At 38.9% G+C, this 19,334-nt stretch overlaps 2 protein-coding genes across 2 annotated transcripts; both read right to left on the reverse strand.

Annotated features, from left to right (window-relative positions):
• Nucleotides 1-1,372: 1,372 nt before the first annotated feature.
• On the reverse strand, nucleotides 1,373-11,960 carry LOC110714229 (probable L-gulonolactone oxidase 4). Its single transcript, XM_021892725.1, has 5 exons — nucleotides 11,365-11,960; nucleotides 3,390-3,815; nucleotides 3,024-3,282; nucleotides 2,737-2,838; nucleotides 1,373-2,574 (listed from the first exon to the last, which is right to left on the reverse strand). Exons 1-5 carry the CDS (start codon nucleotides 11,632-11,634, stop codon nucleotides 1,850-1,852), a joined length of 1,782 nt encoding a protein of 593 aa, XP_021748417.1. The 5' UTR covers nucleotides 11,635-11,960; the 3' UTR covers nucleotides 1,373-1,849.
• A 2,955-nt stretch (nucleotides 11,961-14,915) lies between these two features.
• On the reverse strand, nucleotides 14,916-18,037 carry LOC110714524 (probable L-gulonolactone oxidase 6). The gene is made up of 5 exons (XM_021893056.1): nucleotides 17,754-18,037; nucleotides 16,533-16,955; nucleotides 16,197-16,452; nucleotides 16,017-16,118; nucleotides 14,916-15,909 (listed from the first exon to the last, which is right to left on the reverse strand). The coding sequence occupies exons 1-5, from the start codon at nucleotides 18,027-18,029 to the stop codon at nucleotides 15,197-15,199; spliced, it is 1,770 nt and encodes a 589-aa protein (XP_021748748.1). The 5' UTR covers nucleotides 18,030-18,037; the 3' UTR covers nucleotides 14,916-15,196.
• Nucleotides 18,038-19,334: the final 1,297 nt, after the last annotated feature.

Below are 19,334 nucleotides of genomic sequence, written 5' to 3' on the forward strand. Positions count from 1 at the left end.
TTGTTTTTAACCGAAACAAAGATTATTCAAGAGTTTCTGTATGTTTGTAGAATGATCCAGGATACTAATTTGATTTGATTTGATTATTGAGAGGACCTATGATTTTAGGAGGGCTCTTGAAATTTTGGTGATTGATATTTTTACCAACGTGTTATGATGCAAATATATTAATAAGGTATCTTTGAAAAATTGTGTATATTTTTGTTCAACATTGACTCTGTTTCATGTTTGTAATTTGTGGTTTCTTGCTTATTTTTTTTGGTTAGGACTAGAGCATTTTTTTTTGGGACATCGTGAGGACTAGAACTTATGTCTGTTGTTACATACACTTTTGATGCCATAACGTTTGTACAATTGTACATTAGGCATCCTATTAACTTAGTCCATTATTGTACTTAATCAATAGGAGGATCAACCCAATAGTAGAATTAAACCCATAATGGCCTAAATGAGGCATTTACGTTATTTTTTGCCAAATAAGATCTCAATTAAATAACCCCCGGCCAAAACCTTTAACGAAACAATTTTTACACGCATATCGATAACTAAATATTATTAAGTGGAGAGTGGGCCCCACTAACGAAATTTGTTAAAGAAAGTTACTGTTTAGAAACTAAATATATTTTAGGGTTATATTGTGTATTTCTCAAAAAGGAGCACATAGTAGAAAACGGAAAGTTAGGGTTATAAAGTTGAAAAACCCAAAGAAAAAAAAATGTATTGGTTGAAACTTGGAACTCTTGGAAGGCAAAGGACAACCACACAACATTTGAAAGCACCAAATAATCAAATATGTGGAGTCCATTTGAATTTGGTTTAATTATATGATGCCAAGTCGATGATATTTCTAGGCCGTGGGTTATTCACAACCATGTGGGTTACCACTTCCCCTCAAACCTTCCTTCCAACCAAAACCAATACAACCCCTGTTTCATACACACCCTCCATTTCCTTCCCGCAACCACCGCCGAAAACCCTTTCCACCACCCAGTTACGGCGTAGAAACCAAAACCCGGCAATCCTCGCCACCGCCTCTCCACAAGACGTTGGTGGGCTGGGCCAAGTAGTACTCAGCACCATCAATTCCGGCCCATCAACAGGTTCGAATCCAAGCCAACAACAAAAAAAGCCCAACAATGGGAATGAGATAAGCGGGTCGGATATTTTAAGGGCTTTGCAGAAAGCAACCGTCAAAAAAGCAAACACCAAGAAGCAGCAGAAGAAAAAAGGGTCCGCCGAATTCAAGAGAGCAGAGAATAATGGGAAAAGACAAGTAATCGATTATGATAAGGTCCGACCCGTATCCGTGAAGAGTGATTGGGCGACCCGATTGGATGAACTAGAGAAACGTCTTCAACAATTCTCTAATCTCTAAAACTGCCACTCTGCGTGAGTTCGTTTTTTCTTCCTATTTTGCCCTTCACTTTACACAATGGAAATATAGTTAGGAGTTTATGTATATCACTATATCAGTATATGCAATATAATTTGCTGTTGTTGCAGTGTAATTTCTTGTATATATATAAGTACACATGAATGTGAGTATGTACTCTTCATAGTAAAATATTCATCAAAATAATCAATTAACCATTTATGTAATTTGTGATAATTATACAGCCCTAGTAATACTTTGTTGATAATAGATTCAATTCACTGTTTTTATTACATTTTCATACAATGACAACCTCCAACATAATTTTATTTCAAGAAATAATCAAATTTGCAAAAAGTTTCTTAGATTGAATTGTGTCTGTGTTAAGACAATTGTTAACAATGCTAATTTCTTGTATTGATTACTGAATTTGGTACAATTTTATCTATGTAACAAGCTTAGGACTGGACTGTAAATTCAAATAATGCCAATAGATTTTACTTTTCTGCAAACCTTTGCTTCTTTGTAGACCCTTCCTGGTTTACAAAAGTACCCCTTTTTAGGAGAACAATGAATGTCCTCAGAGCATATACATAGCCCTTCGAGTGCACATCCTTCTTTGTAAATGCTCAATCCTTCTTTAAGCCCCAATACTTGGTCTGTCCAATCGTTTGAAAACAAACCCGAGGGATCGTATCTCTGCTTGACATCTAAGAACTTTTCATTGTCTTTGTACTTCTTGATCGCGCCTTCAAAGGCTACATTTCTATTCTTTCCCCAGTGAGGCATTCCCCTGTACTTAAACATAGCCATCTGCTCGGTTTCCTCGAGTATGTCCTCGAACATCCTAGGAGCCATAGGGTCTTTGCTTCGATAAAAGGGAATATCAAAGTCTATTCCATCTTCATCCTTTCCAAGATAGGCTGTAGAGGCGCTAACATATCTCATTAGTATGCCATTGTACATGTCTAAGCCGCATAGTGATTTTGGCTCTAGTTCAACTAGTTTTTGTACATCTTGAATGAAGTTCTTCACTTTGGAGATTCCTATACTAAATCCCTGGATGAAAAAGTATTCGCCGTCAATTCTTGGATCCCACGGGCAATATGATTTGAGTAAACAAGACCCTGGAGTTAAGCATCCTCCTGATGCTTGAAGCTTATTTTGATAACCGATTACAGGGTAGCCTTTAAAGTTCTTACCTAATCAAACATCAGTATAACTTGGATTAGCCTTAGCATTTAGTCAAAATTTGAAGGTTCTTCAGCACAGCATGCTATAAGGTTCTTCAGCAAGCATGCTATTTGCCAATACTAATTAAAAAAAGATTCCAAAATAATGAATGAGTTGAAGAAGATGAGTACCATTGTTGGTTAATCCGAATGCCATGCCCTTCAGTGTGGCTGATACCGCCTTTCCCCCGAAACATTTCAGATCAGCATAGTTAATAGCTTCTGCCAACTCCTCTAATATAAAATGTATGTAGGAAAGTTGCTAATTAGATTACTTGAGACACAATTAGGAAAATCTAGTACCAATAAATTAAAAAAAATTACTTTCAAAAACTGATGCTATGTCACGTTTTTCTCCTGACATTACGTCATTACATGATTGTATAATTTCTAATTGAATCAAGTACAAAGTAAACTACCTATTTTTCTGCTAGCTACCAACAGAGATGCTGCAATTGACTGGAAAGGGAGATAGTTATTGACACCATTGCCGGGAGTTGTGGAGGGAACTCTATCGTCAATACGATACATTACTTTGTGTTGGCTAGGGTACCATGTTATGTCTCCGAATTCATGTTTTTTGCCAAAATTTAAGGCCTCCTCCCCTAAGCCACTGTCGTCATTGGTTTCCTCTAAAGTAATTGATCTCTTAAAGAGAGGCTCCAATTTGAACGTTACCTTCATGAAAAAATAAAAAATAAATAAAAAAGTTATGAGTCCTAGATTAAAGTTATTCAATGATGCATATATAAGCATTGACTTTCAAAGATCAGCTTGAATAGTACCTGAGAAATGACTCCTAGAACCCCAAGTGAGACTTTAGCTGCATTAAGATCATCATCATCACCTTCCTTAAGCGTACGATTCTTATAATACCCATCTTCATCACCGCCTGGACTAATGATCCTAAGTTCCACAACATAGTCATGAACCGCACTTCCTTTCAGCCACCATGAGCTTCCATGAGCACCTGTTCCGAGCATCCCACCAACAGTAAGGCCCCACCAGTATGGTGTATGGGGCAATACTAGCTTGTACTTGGCCGCCTCCTTTATCAGCCGCTTTAGCGTCATGCCGCTTTGCACTGTAATGGTTTTAGCCTCCTTATCCACTTTCAGTACTTCATTCAGTTTTTTTGTGCTTATGACTAGACTGTCTTCCCCATCAGGACACACCAACTTTGGAACACTGTGACTATATCTGGTTGCTACCTAATAAATTAGATTTAATAGGACCTGATAAATTAGATTAAAGCTCAAATATTAAATTTCATTGTTTTCCGTACCTTACTTAACTTACTAAAGTTTAAATTTATCAAGAGTTGGAAAAACTCTTAATTAGGATTAACTTACGAGTTATGACGAGAGTAGGTAATGAGGTACTACATAAGACATAATAAAAATATGTGGTCCAAGGAACCATTCTATAGGATTGTAATCTTGCCACGTGTTGTCATTGCTTATATGGCGTTATATCATACTATAGCCAATCATCAATTGACCTCACATTCATTAAAGTTAAACTTTAATACTGCTTCAATGACACAACTTATGACAATGAAGTTATATCATAAGTTACTTCGTATTTGTGTTCATGAATCCTTAAATTTTAATTGTCAACTTATATGAGTATATTTTAACAACATGATTACAATATTAATTCATATACTCATTAATAATTCGTATAGGTTATAACTTATAAGTATAATATACAACCCTCTTTCAGAAAAAAAAAAAATAAAAAAAAAAAGAAAAAAAAGTATAATATGTAACCCACAAATGCATAGCAATCTTAGAGGTTTTTTCTTTTAACCCAAAAAACGTTTATTTATAAAGAATATTTTTATTATTTTATGCCAACTAAACCATAATATCCTTTTAACACATTAATTAATGAATCTTAATGTTCAATAATATTTGCAAATACAAAGAAATTAATGATTATTTTTACAAGCCCCCGGGCCAAAAATTAAAAACCTATTCTTGTGAGGGAAACCCCTTCTCAAGACAAGCCTCTGAGTGATAATCAGCCTAAAGAATTAACCCAGGAAGAAAGGGATCTGATGAACCGATCATCTAAGAAACCAAAGCGCAAGATTACTCATCTAATCTTCAATACGAATAACACTGCTGAAAAGGATGCTCCAGAGACTAATGGAAGGAATTTCTTTCCTCCATTAGTACACAAGCCAACATCCTTCCGAGATATGGTGGACACTGACAGTCATGGGCATACCCAAGGTATTCCACAACTTCTTGATGATGAAGAGGAGATTTCTGATGATGATGAACCACCAGATGGGTTAGAAGATGACCCAAAATGTCCCATAATTCTCTTGTCAAAGGAGGAAAAAAAGAGACTAAGGGAACCATGGAAGCACACGTTGATCATTAAGATGTTCAACACGAAAATAGGATATATGTCCCTCCTGAAGAGGCTAAAACGCAAATGGGAATTAAAAGGAGGATTGGTGCTAACTGATATTGGACATGATTACTTCATAGCTAGATTCTCAAGCATTGAAGATTATAATCATGTCCTAACCCAAGGTCCATGGATGCTTGATGATAACTATCTCACTATCCGTAAATGGGTGCCTAATTTCATCCCGGATGATGCTCCTTTGCGATTCCTAACAGCATGGGTACGCATACCAAACCTTTCTGTCGAGTATTTCGACAAAGAATTTTTGCAGAAGATTGGAGGCAAAATTGGGAAAGTCATAAGAATTGACAACAACACAGCCATGGCACAACGTGGGCAATTTACAAGACTAAGTGTTGAACTTGACTTAACCAAACCCCTCCTTTCAAAATTCTGGTTAAAAGGGAAAATTTGAAAAATTCAATACGAAGGCGCCTTCGCATGATATGCTTCAATTGCGGGAAGATTGGTCATCAAGGAGACAAGTGTGAATCCATGGTTCATAATAGTGCTGATAATGTTACAGTCCAAGGAACAGAGACAGAGGCTAAAGACACAAGGCCTTTAACAGTTGAACAACAGGACTACGGCTCTTGGATGTTGGTCAAGAAACCCCCCCAGGAAGAAATCAGTCAAGCCGGATAAGGTGCAAACCACGACAAAGAAGGAAGAGCAGCGCAAGGGTGTGAGCCAGGGTCAATCCGGTCAAGCGAAAGAGTCAAACACTGGGTCAAGATTCGTAATATTGGAGGAGCAAATTCAGGGTGAAAATATAGAAACAGAGGATTCGAATAATGAAAATAATGATAATTTGGCAAAAAAATTTGGGGATAATTATGTTAGGAAGGAAAATCTTATCAAGTCAGGAAAATCTTCCTCTCGGGATAACTCCAGCCTTCCCAAATCTCCTTTTTCTATGGGAAAATCAAATCAAAATCCCAAATTTAATGGACAATTTATGGGAGGTTTGAAAAATTGGCAGGAAATTAGGAGAAAAGATAATCCTTTGCCTAATTCTGTTCTGAAAGATAAATCTAATAATTTATCCTCGGGCCCCACACCCAACATGAATTTGAATGCTAAGACAGGCAAAGAAAATAATCCAATTACAATCGAAGCTATTTCTGAAGCTAACACAGAAGCACCTTCAAAAGCCATAATTATAGACACTCAAATTCAATCCCCTGAGCTACCAAATTTGTCCCAAATTTCACCTCTCGAAACTCATGTCTCGCCCACCGCCAACCCCAATTCAACTCCGAATCCCCCCGGAGAAGATACTATGTGGGAGTTTGCCAACGGAAGAACCGTACCTTTACATGCTCGACCCCCTAATTCACATGATGGAGGTGGAGTTTCATTCATGGATGGTGTCGAGGCAAGTGACACCAGAGCTGATGGTGACTCTCAGGTTGCCATGGAAAATTAATCAAGCTTTTAACCATCTCTTAAGAGCTTATGATTCCAAGTTCCCTTTATCCAGTCTCGAGATGAATAGAAACCATCATATGACATCCAATTCCTACCCCATTAATTGCATGGTATGGAATGCTCAAGGCACTGGGAGCAAGGAATTTCTTTCGGTTCTCAGAGAAATTGTTCGAATTAACAAGCCAATTGTGCTTGCTCTTCTTGAAACTCATATGGGTGGGGATCATGCTAATAGAGTTGCTTCTATACTTGGATATGATGGACATACTCGCGTTGATGCACAAGGATTTAGTGGGGAATATGGGTTTACTAGAAGCCGGAGTTAGTAATAGTGGAGCCGATTGACCATGCGAATCAGTACATTACAATGCAAATTACTAAAATTGGTGAAGAGCCCTGGTATTTCTCGGAAATTTATGCCAGCCCCGACCCATCCAAAAGGACTGAGTTATGGGATGCACTTTCAGAATTTGCTAGTAGAAATAACAAATCTTGGCTTCTAGCAGGGGACTTCAATGAAACTCGATTTGGATGGGAAAGAAACTCGAGCTGTGCTGATACGACGAGAAGAAGCCAAAGATTCAATGCTTGGATTCACGAAAACAATCTTATTGAAGTCGAATTTTCTGGCCCTGCACATACATGGGCTAGGGGCAATTCGATGGAAACAAGAAGGAGTGCTAGACTTGACCGAGCACTTTGCACAGGGGAATGGGGAATGCGCTTTGATAAAGCTCAAGTACGACATCTTCATGCGCTTCAATCAGATCACTGCCCTCTATTTATTTCTCTAAACGGATTTGCCCCCTTGGATGTGATAAATCGACCCTTCCGATTTCAAGCTACATGGCTCACACACGAAAAATTTGGTGAATTCCTTCATGACAAATAGGACAGCACAACCCCTTTGATGCCTCTCCTTGGTTCCTTGTCCACGGAATTGCAAAATTGGAACAGGGAAATTTTTCATAACATCTTTCGTGAGAAACGTACTTTAATATCACGAATTGATGGGATTCAGAAAAGGCTGGCAACGGAGAGAAATTCTGGACTGATCAAATTGGAGTCGAAACTGAGAAGGGATCTCGATAGGGTCCTTAATCAAGAAGAACTCCTTTGGTATCAGAAATCGAGAGTAGAATGGCTGACAAATGGCGACCGTAATACTACTTTTTTTCACCTAAGTACAATAGTACGAAGATGGAAAAATAATGTGGTAGCCATAAAGAACAGTGATAACCAGTGGGTTCATGATAAGGAGGAAGTTAAAGCACTCGTGGTAAACTACTTTGCATGTCTCTAAACTGATGAAGGAGGAGCCGTGAACTATGACATCCCAACTGGTGTAAGTAACCCAATTGACCATGATGAGTGGTGTAAATTGGCCAGACCCTTTACAAAAAGTGACATCGATCTTGCTATCAATACGATGGGTTCACTTAAAGCACCGGGTCCTGATGGATATCAAGCCTTGTTTTATCAGAAAAATTGGGATTTAGTTGCTCCCAATGTATATTTTATGGCCTTAGAAACTCTTGAAGGAAGGGGTTTACCGGATTCTATCAATGAAACATTTCTTGTGCTACTGCCGAAAACTGAAAATCCAGAGTCTCCTGCTCAATTTCGTCCTATCGGGCTTTGTAATGTCGCTTACAAAATAATTACAAAAGCCATAGTCAACCGCATCAAGCCCCTGCTTCCAAAAATAATTGCTGATTCTCAATCAAGTTTCGTTCCAAACAGACAAATTACCGATAACATTGTTGTCGTTCAAGAAGTGGTTCACACGATGAAGCGCAAACAAGGAGGGAAGGGCTACATGACTATAAAGATCGATTTTGAGAAGGCTTATGATCGACTCAAATGGTCATTCATTAGAGATACTTTGCTTGACATGAATTTCCCTTTGTTATCGATCGAAGTTATAATGCAATGTGTGACTACCCCCTCAATGAGAGTGTTGTGGAATGGGGAAAAATCGAATACATTTTACCCATCTCGCGGTATCCGCCAAGGAGACCCCCTATCTCCGTACTTATTTGTTCTCTGTATGGAGCGTTTGAATCAAGTGATTGAGGAAGCAGTTTTCCTTAACAAATGGAAACCAATATTTGCAAGCCGAGGTGGCCTTGCTCTTTCAAAATTGTTTTTCGCAGACGACTTAATTTTGTTTGCTGAAGCTTCGCCAGAGCAAGCTGCTGTGATCAAGGACTGCTTAGATAGGTTCTGTGTTGCATCTGGGCAGCGTGTGAGTCTCCCAAAGTCGAGAGTATACTACTCTCGAAATGTATCAGCAGCTGAACAAAATAGCATTAATTCGGTGTTAGGAATGGAAAGCACGGAGGACTTGGGATTTTACTTGGGTATGCCCACACTTACAAATCGGATAACAAGGGATACATTTGCCCACCTATGTGAGAAAATTGATCGTAGACTTTCGGGATGGAAAACCAAGTATCTTTCCTTGGCAGGCCGAATAACTCTAGCCAAATCCACTCTCTCTACCATGGCAAACTACTCGATGCAAACAGCGAAAATCCCTCGCTCCATATGTGATGACATTGATAAGAAGACGAGAAGATTTATTTGGGGAGGAGATGAAGAAAAAATAAAAGTCCACCTCTTATCTTGGGAGACCCTACAATTGCCCAGAGAAAAAGGGGGTATAGGCATGAGATCAACAAGACAATCCAACTCGGCATTCTTGACTAAGCTTGGTTGGAGAGTCCTCACTGAGCCTAATTCCTTGTGGGCAAGAGTCTTACGATTTAAATATTGCCATGGGCGTTGTGACATAGATATGTTTACCCCATCATCTAATATGTCCAACGTTTGGAGAGGGATCACCGAGAATGCAGAGTGGCTGAAAAAGGGCTCAAAAGTTGCTGTAGGCAATGGTAGTACCACACTTTTCTAGGATCACTGCTGGGCTTCTGATAGTCCTCTTCGAGATGAAGCTACGTCAAACATTCCACCTGAATTAGATGGAGCAATAGTGCAGGAAATGTGGGATAATAACTTGGGATGGAAATGGGAACTTTTTGCTCACCTTCTACCAAATATGAGTCTCCAACTAATTGCAGCACACAAGCTCATAGAAGATCCAAAGGCAGGGGATTTACGATTTTGGAAAGGCTCATCAAAGGGCAAGTTTTCAATAAAAAATGCCTTGCAAATCATGAAGTTTCAAGATAACAGAGGTAAGCATCCAAAGTGGGAATTAGCTTGGCAGGCCCCTGTTCCTCAAAGGATTCGAAGCTTCCTTTGGCTGTGTCTTCATGATAGAATACTCTGTAATGTCCATCGTTTCAAGAGGCAATTATCAGATGATCCTAGATGCAAGATCTGCACGGAGAATGCTGAAGAAACAGTCATTCACTTGCTAAGGGATTGTCCTAAGGCTCGCCATATCTGGAACAATGTTGGTAGCGTTGCTCTTGCTCCTACTTTTTTCAGTGGCTCATTTGAAGAATGGTTTATGCGCAACATGGAGAACACTGATGAAACACAATCTGACAAATGGTAGACCTGCTTTGCAACCACTCTATGGTGGATTTGGAGATGGAGAAATAGCTTAACATTTGGAAGAGGGGATGATGTTCCAATGGACACATGAACATTTATAAAGAATAGAGTAGAGGAGACTTGGAATACACTAGTTGCTGATCCAATCCAGGGAAATATTCTGGGAAGAAAACCAAAACATGAAATTTTTGTGCGTTGGATAGCCCCACCCTCCAACTGGTTTTCATTGAACACAGACGACGCAGCTAAGGGATCACCAGGTCAAGCTGGTGGAGGGGGGATAATTAGGGATGCTACTGGCCAATTTATTCAAGGTTTTGCAGCTCGATTTGGTATGTGCACTTCTTACAGAGCTAAACTCTTGGCACTCGAGATTGGTCTACAGATGGCAGTAGAAAGAGGCATTGAAAAGCTAGTAGTTCAAATGGATAACCAAGCATGTATTGAAGCACTTAAAGAAGCACAACATCAAGGAAGCGAGTGTTATCACGTCTTGAACAATTGTCGGAATCTTTTAAGGTTTTTTTTGTAATGTTTTAGTTAATCACTGTTTTAGGGAAGGTAATAAGGTGGCCGATCGATTGGCTAATTTAGGAGTAGTCCTTGAAGAGAAGGTGACTTATTTTGATGAGCCTCCAATCAAAATAAGGAACTTGCTCTGGGAGGACTTAGTCGGGGTCACGTCATCCCGTTTTATTAGGTAATTTTTATTTTTGTATTCGGGTTCTAAGCCCTCTTTTGCAACAAAAAAATAAATAAATAAAAAACTAATGTATAATAATGCAAAAGAATATATTTTGAAAATTCGAATAATAGTACACGAGTACTTCATAATACTGCTATTTATGATATTATCTATTTGTACTTTTTCAGTGACGAAACTAATTAAATGCTATCAGTTTACCAGAGATTTAGAGTTGCTAAAAATAAATTATATGTTATGTTAATTAACAAGCTAATTATTTAATGATTTTGTAAAAACACTTTTTCACAAATGCTTGTCAAAAAATTTCATTGTTTCTTGTAGTGATCAAAGCCAACTGTTGATTTGTTGTTCGATTCGATTTGGGGTTCGATAAATGTGTTAATACAAATCAATATAGTTGAATAATAATAATAAACATATCAGTGTGATAGGCAGAAGATAACGTGCATATGATACCATTGACAGCTTATATATGCCTCATAATATGATCTAATAACACATGAATGACGCAATGACATCACATTAAAACTATGCTATATACTTGGCTTGATCAATCCTTCGAACATTCAGCAGCCGAAAAATTTCATAAAATATTGGTCATGGATCCGAGAGTTGGAGATTATAGACCGACTGACCAAGTGAGCACGTACGAATGTGGTGTAACATGTACATACCTTGATCTTTCTCTTTTTCATCGTTGCAGTAGACACAGCTGAGATGATCTCAGCTTCGGTGGTAGGATAGACGACATCAGCTGCCCGACAGATGCTTCGATCAGGGAAGGACTCTTGAGAGTTTGTGATGATACAGTTGGAGTTGCCGGAGGAGCATTTGATTGGATCCTCCGGAGCAACACAATTGCAGGTAACAGTGGTACAATACCATTGAAGCAAATAATAGCTAATTAGAAGAAGAAAACAACACTTGGACTTATACATCGTCATTTCTTATTAAGATAATTCCATATTAGTAATTAGTAATAACTAGTCGTATAAATATACATGGTTAGGTTTATTTTGCAGGCATGGCAGATTATTTTGGAAGCCCTTGTATATATGCACGTTAGTTATGGAATATGGATGGGTTGGGAGTGGTTAAGAAATCAATTTTTATTATTTATTTTTGTTCATTTATGAGTGGAAGAAAGCGAAATATTTCATTAATTTGCTAAAAAAAAATATGTATACTATGTTTATTCAGGGTCTAAAAACTTGCAGATTTTGTACAAGTTATAAGAAATTTGGCCTTAAAATACTGTTACACTACATTGCTGTCGTCCACTCGTCCGTGATTAATAAATCAGTACTGCTTAATTATTATGGTGCGAAGTGTGTTGCAAGCAACAACCACAGATCTCTGGTTGCCCTTGGTAAAATTTATAAATATCTGCCATAAACTATTTGTTAGATAATATGAAACTCCTCAGATTGGAGTCGATTCCATTGATCTCAATATATAGGGTTACAAGAGTGAGTCCTAATCACGTTAGGAAATCTCAAAAGATAATTACACAAAATATACAAAATATATCCAACGATAACAGAATATCTAGAATAATAATCCTATATTCTATCACACCCCGCAGTCGTAGCGGGAGGAGGGCGTACGCTGAGACTGGACCTGAAATCCATAAATAGTTGTCTGGGTAGGTCTTTCGTGAAAATGTCTGCAAACTGATACCGAGAAGGAACGTGTAATACCCGTACATGCCCCAACGTCACCTTTTCTCGAACAAAATGAATGTCCATTTCGACGTGCTTGGTGCGTTAGTGCTGTACGGGGTTGTGAGATAAATAGATTGCACTGACATTATCACAATAAACAAGAGTAGCCTGCCGTAGAGGACAATGTAGCTCTAAAAGAAGGTTGCGGAGCCAACATGCCTCAGAAACAACATTCGCGACGCCCCTGTATTCTGCCTCTGCACTTGATTTGGAGAGAGTATGCTGACGCTTAGATGACCAAGAAATAAGATTGTCACCCAAAAAGCAACAGTAACCGGAAGTGGACTGACGAGTGTCTGGACACCCGCCCCAATCTGCGTCAGTATATGTAATCAAGTTTTTAGGAGCCGAAGGATATAAATGTAACCCATGATCAATGGTACCCTGAATGTATCGCAGAATTCGCTTCAATGCATCATAATGAGCCACTCTGGGATCATGCATGAATAAACAGACCTGCTGAACTGCATACGCTATATCAGGGCGAGTAAAAGTGAGGTATTGTAAGGCACCTGCAAGACTGCGATAGAGTGTTGGATCATGAAACTGAGGTCCGGCATCTGCACTGAGTTTGGATTGAGTATCCACTGGAGTCTGCGCAGGTTTACAACTGCTCATACCTGCACGTTCAAGAATTTCCTGTGCATACTTTTGCTGTGACAGAAACAGATATGAAGGTGTACGTGTAACAGCAATGCCCAAAAAATAATTCAATGGACCTAAGTCTGTCATCGGAAACCCGTTCCGTAAGTGAGAAATAATCTTCTCACGCAGTTTATCTGAGGAGGTAACCAACACAATATCGTCAACATATAGCAACAAATATGCCATATCATTCCCATGCCGGAAGATAAATAAAGAATTATCCATTTTAGCAATGACAACCCCATCTGCAAAAGATAGTTAGCAAAACGCTGGTACCAAGCTCTTGGAGCTTGTTTGAGGCCATATAGAGCCTTGCAAAGTTTGCAAACATAGCCTGGAAATCTCTTGTCAACAAACCCATGGGGTTGATGCATATAAACACACTCATTCAATTCACCATGCAAAAAAGCATTTTTCACATCAAGTTGGTGAATAGACCACTTACGAGCCATAGCCAAACTCAACACCGTTTGAATAGTGGCCGGCTTAACAACTGGACTAAACGTTTCATCACAGTCAACACCTTCAATCTGAGACCTGCCATCACAAACTAAACGAGTTTTGTGTCTTTCAAGATCACCATTAGCTTTTAATTTATGACGAAATAACCACATACAATTAACAATGTTCACCCCCGTAGGCCTTGGAACCAAATCCCATGTCCCCGTTTCAATTAAATCACTATATTCATCACGCATCGCAGCATTCCAATTTGGGTCGGAAAGGACTTGTTTGTGATTTTTGGGAAGTGGGGATCGAATGGTGGTAGATAAGCCATATTTAGGATTGGGTTTAATTATTCCGTGCTTAGACCTTGTTTGCATTTGAGGTGAAAGAGGCGGAGGAGTAGTCGGAATAATCGGTTTGTGGCCTCGAAGAGGTGGGGGTGTGTATGTGCGTGATGTGGGTGTTGGAGTGATTGGGTCAGTGGGTAAAATAGGAGTGTTGGGCTGATGTGAGTGAGGTGGGCTAGGAGGTGAGGAGGGGTCATTAATGGGCTGCTGGAATTCCAGCGGGTGCTGGCTGACCCGCTGGATTGTAAGGGGAGGCAGAGTGGATCGCAGCCCACTTGCGGTATGTGGGGTTGTGCCGCAGCCCATTTGCAATGTGGGCTGTGTACGGGGTTTGTGAAATAATTGATGCAATATTGGTGATGGATCATCATGAGCTAGAAAATCATAATCATGTGATTGAAAACTAGAGATATTTGTAAAAGGAAATGTGTTTTCATCAAAAGTGACGTGGCGAGAGATTATAATTTTACGAGTAGTAATATCCATACACCTATATCCCCTATGGTCGGAAGGATAGCCCAAAAAAACACATGGGGTGGAGCGAGGGGCAAGCTTATGAGGCATGGTTGCCGACAAATTTGGGAAACAAAGACACCCAAAAACTCTAAGATGGCTATAAGACGGGACAACCCCAAATAAAGCTTGAGACGGAGTAATGTGATTGAGAGTTTTGGTAGGTGGTTGTCTCCAAGGCATAATGCCAAAATGAAGGAGGAAGAGAGGCATGAAACAATAATGTACGCTTAACATTGTTAAGAGTTCGAATCATGCGCTCGGCTTTGCCATTTTGAGAAGAAGTGTGAGGACATGAGAAGCGGAAAACCATTCCATTTTTGACACAAAATAATTTGAACGGGTCGTTATTAAATTCACGACCATGATCACTTTGAAAGGATTCTATAGGGCGTTCAAATTGAGTTAGAACATATTGTCGAAAATTAAGAAAGGTTTGTCGAAAATTAAGAAAGGTGTGGTTGAGACTTATATGAAATTGAAATTTGGCACCTTTTAAAATGTGCTTTAAACAAATTAAATTAACTATGGAAAGTCATTAGAACGGTGATAATGACATATGTAGTACAAAGATAGCACTTAATGTGAAAGAAAGACGTAACCAATCAGACGTTGCTCTCAATAATGATAGTTGAGCTTTGGACCAATCAAACTGCTAGATTTTAGCCTGGTGCTTATTAGAAATCACTTCTTACACATCCTCATCTACCAGGCTAATCTAACATAAATACAGTACAGGCCATCTAAAAAATGATGATAAGAAAGGGATTGATCAGAATTGTATCAATCTTTTGTATACCATACACTATGATTTTACAAAAGTTGCCAAATTAAGATTTTCTTCTACTACAAACCCTTGCTTCCTTGTAAATTTTTCCTTGTTGACAATAGTATCCTTTGTTAGGGGCACAGTGACTATCTTGAGAGCAAATGCATAAACCTTCAAGGGCACATCCTTCTTTAACAATACTTAACCCTTGTTTTAGCCCAAGAACTTGGTCAGTCCACTCGCTCGAAAACAATCCTTGTGGATCAAACCTCTCTTTAACTCTTATAAACTTCCCTCCATTCTTATACTTCTTGATCGCGCCTTCAAATGCCAAGTTCCGATTCTTCCCCCAATGTGGCAATCCTCCATACTTAAACATCGCCATTTGTTCAAGCTCTTCAAGTATATCTTCGAAGAGTCGTGGGGCAAGGGGATCCTTGCTTCGATAATAGGTCATGTCAAAATCTATGCCATCTTCTTCCTTTCCAAGGTAAGCGGATGAGGCCTTGACATACCTCATTAAGATACCATTATATTCCTCAGTTCCGCAAAAGGATTTAGGTTCTAGAGATACCAATCTTTGGACGTCTTGTATGAAGGCTTTCACTTTAGACATGCCAATAGTAAATGTGGTTTGGTGGAAGAACTCCCCCTTCACTCTTGAGTCCCATGGGCATGCTGTGATAAGCGCATCGTTTAGACTGTCTAGGCATGTTCCCGACGATTGGAGTCGGTTTTGGTATCCCACCACCGGGTAGCCAGTAAAGACGATTCCTAACATTCAAGTCATAATACGTTTTGAAGTAACTAATTGAACATATACATACATACACAAAAATACTCTTGAATTGTAGAATAACAAATATATGTCAATAAATTACCATTGTTTGTTAGTCCAAATGCATTGCTCCTGAGTAACGACGTTGTTAATGTTGCAGCAACACATTTGCCTTCAGCATCTGCTCTTGATTCTTGATTCTCCTCTGAGATAGCCACAACAAAAATGTGTCTAAAATTGTTTGTTTGTTGCAATGTATAATTTAGAAGTTTGAAATGCGTACCTAAGGACCGAATGACCGCTAACGCAGATGAAAGTGTTGGGCGAAATCCAGTGAAGTCATTGAGAGCGTCCCCTTTAGTAGTGAGGGGAACACGATCATCAGTACGATACAAGACTCTTTTTTGGCTCGGATACCATGTTAGATCAGCAAACTCATGTTGATTGCCAAAGGTTAAGGCTTGGTCCCCCAAGTCAGAATCATTCTTCATCGTGTAGGTGATTGACCTCTTGAATATAGGTTGTAGTTGAAAGGTCACCTTCAAATCAAAATTTATTACTATCAAAATTACAGTCATGCAACAACTAACTAACAAGATATTCAATCTTTTGGTCATACCTGTGAAATAACTCCAAGAACCCCAAGGGAGACTTTAGCAGCATCTAAATCAACATCAGTCTCATTAAGGGTTCGAACCTTAACGTACCTATCTTCGAAACGACCGGGACTAATGATCCGTAGGCCAACAATATGGTCATGTATTGCACTGCCTTTGCCCCACAATGAGCTCCCATGTGCAGCAGTGGCCATCATACCTCCTATGGTAAGCCCCCACCAATAAGGTGCATAGGGCAGTGCTAGCCCCACTTTCGCCGACTCATTGATCAGCTGCCGGAGAGTCACCCCACTGTCCACAGTCATCGTTCCGGTCATCGTGTCGACGTTACGTATCATGTTGAGGTTCTTGGTGCTTATGAGAAGTCCGTCTTCACCGTCGGGGCATACCAATTTTGGTATGCTGTGTGAGTAACGTGTTGCTACCTATTGTCATTATAAGAAATTTGTTTTTGGCAAAATATTAATTTTATCTATGATTAAAGTCTGCACCATTTGGCAACACATCAAAGATTAGTAGATAACCATATTTATGTTTTTTTTGTTGTTGTTTAGAGAGCCATTACAAGGGCGGAGATGAGAATCGATCCCATGATCTTTTGGAATCGGGGGGGGGGGGGGAGGGGGGGAAGCACTAACCACTTGAGCTATCCCTCACTCTCGATAACCATTTTTATGTAATGTTAAAGCGAACATACTTGTATAATTTATCATACAAGCATTATAATAAAATTCACGCTCACATAGCCTTAAATACTTATAACAAGGTTCCACTGCCCACATATTACCTCTTGTTCATGTTAAGTGCGACAAATGAGGTTGCACGAAGTTCTATGCAAAATAATTTATGATTGATGAAGGGAGAGATAAAGATAGTGATGAGAATAAAGATGGAGTAAAATGATACAGAGTAGTTTAAAAATAAAAGAAAACATTTGTTGGATATAATGTATGTGTAGCGATTGCTTTTACAATTAGTTTATGTTGTATATAATATAAAAAGAAGGTGGTACTTGTTCTATGGTTAACATGCACATTTCTTCCATGGATTATCCACAGCATGTCGCTTAAATTTATTTATTAATTAGTCTGTGTATTTACAAATAAACACCTAAACCATATGAGAAAAATGCAGCAAGTGACCAAATTCCATTACATATATACACGTACAATTATACAAGTGAGCCAACTAACACATTAACAGACAATACAAATTTACAATACCTTAACCTTCCTGTTGTTCTTGGTTGCAACAGCCACGGCCTCAATGAGCTCATCCTCAGAGGCCGGATACACGACTTCAGCCACTCGACAAGTGGTCCTATCAGGGAACGCTCCATAGGAGTTAGTAATGGTGCAATTGGAGCGATTGTTCGAGCACTTAATCGGATCTTCAGGAGGACTACATACAGCAATACCAAGTAACATCACAAAACTAGTTGAAAAAAGAATTGTTGTTGGTGAGATACAACTTATTTTGCAAGAGAAAAAAGACATCATTACGAAGTTTTTTTTAAACAATAAGCTAGCTTTAATCCGTATATCATAATAACTGACCAAATAAATAGATCGATGTGATTGTGAGACACATGCACATTTTATGTAACAATATGCTTTTAAGCCAAGGTTGTCGATCTTTTATAAGTTTCGATTTCATTTTATATAATTATATATAGATAATAATTACTTCTGTGAGAGGTGAAGTATTTTACATAGTTTATAATAAAGTTGTTTATATGAAACAATTGATGTTCGTTTGAGATACAATCGAGTGGGAAAATGGCCATGATGTTCCTGGAATGTGGATATTTTACATGTAGAACTTGATATATATGGTAAGGTTTAAGGAATAGAGAGCAATAAAATTATTGTTTACTCTTTATAAAACTTAGAAGTTAAATACATTCCAAAATATCAAACATTATCCATTTTATTTATATGAACAACTACGTACATACGAGTATACAGCCAAGCATACACTTAACTTTTAATTTCATGATTTTTAAGATGCATTAAACCGTAAATATTTCAATTTTTACAAGTGTGAACATAATAGATAATTGATACTAAAAAAAAATATTGCATTGAAAACGAGTACATTAAGACAATCTTATAGGGATATAAGGAAGGAAAAATTGATGAGAATAATCCCACCTTTTGAGTGTCGGAGATTAATAATCCCACCTTTGGGATTCCTTTTAATAATCCCACCTTTGATATCAATCCGCTGAAAATAATCCCGGGTGACCAGTAACCGGTTGAAGAGGTAATTTTATTTTATTAAGTTTATTACACGTGTCACAATTTGATTTGTCCAAAATAAAAAAATAAATAAAAACAAAAAAGTAAAAACAAAAGGATCTCGTGAATTATGGGTCTCCCCAAAATCACGTTGTACACTGAAGGAGCGTCGATGACCAAAAACTCAATCATGGCGTTCCGGGCTGCCTCATCGCAACCGATGGGTGACAGGAAGCGTCACCTTCCCATCTGGATAAGTTGAAGCCCCATTGAACCCGGATACCGGATAGGGTACCGGCGTAAGGTGCTTGGGCTTCAGCTTAATTTGGTTGTAGGCCTTTCGGAACAGAATGTTTGCTCCGCTGCCACCGTCAACAAGGACCTTACTGACGTCGTGGTTGGCCACCGTGGCGATGATCACCAACGGATCCTCGTGAGGGAACGTAATCCCCCGGCAGTCGGCGGCTGTGAACGTCATGTTCGGCACCGGCGACTGGGGAGATTGAATGTCAGCGTTGTTCACCTGGTGAGTCAAAGCTCTAAGGTGACGCTTGTGCTCCCTCC

The sequence above is a fragment of the Chenopodium quinoa genome, unplaced genomic scaffold (genome assembly GCF_001683475.1).
Source record: "Chenopodium quinoa cultivar QQ74 unplaced genomic scaffold, ASM168347v1, whole genome shotgun sequence".
In the NCBI taxonomy this organism is placed as follows: domain Eukaryota; kingdom Viridiplantae; phylum Streptophyta; class Magnoliopsida; order Caryophyllales; family Amaranthaceae; genus Chenopodium; species Chenopodium quinoa.

Bases quoted from the DNA above. Each gene is read 5' to 3' on its own strand.
- LOC110714524 (XM_021893056.1), bottom strand. From the start codon at position 18,029: ATGATGTCTTTTTTCTCTTGCAAAATAAGTTGTATCTCACCAACAACA. The intron at 16,453-16,532 runs GTATGACCAAAA...TTTGATTTGAAG, and splicing joins TTCTTGGAGTTATTTCACAG to GTGACCTTTCAACTACAACC. The intron at 15,910-16,016 runs GTAATTTATTGA...CTTGAATGTTAG, and splicing joins ATTTGGACTAACAAACAATG to GAATCGTCTTTACTGGCTAC.
- LOC110714229 (XM_021892725.1), bottom strand. From the start codon at position 11,634: ATGACGATGTATAAGTCCAAGTGTTGTTTTCTTCTTCTAATTAGCTAT. The intron at 3,816-11,364 runs GTATGTACATGT...CTAATTTATTAG, and splicing joins TGAAAAAGAGAAAGATCAAG to GTAGCAACCAGATATAGTCA. The intron at 3,283-3,389 runs GTACTATTCAAG...TTTTTCATGAAG, and splicing joins TTCTAGGAGTCATTTCTCAG to GTAACGTTCAAATTGGAGCC.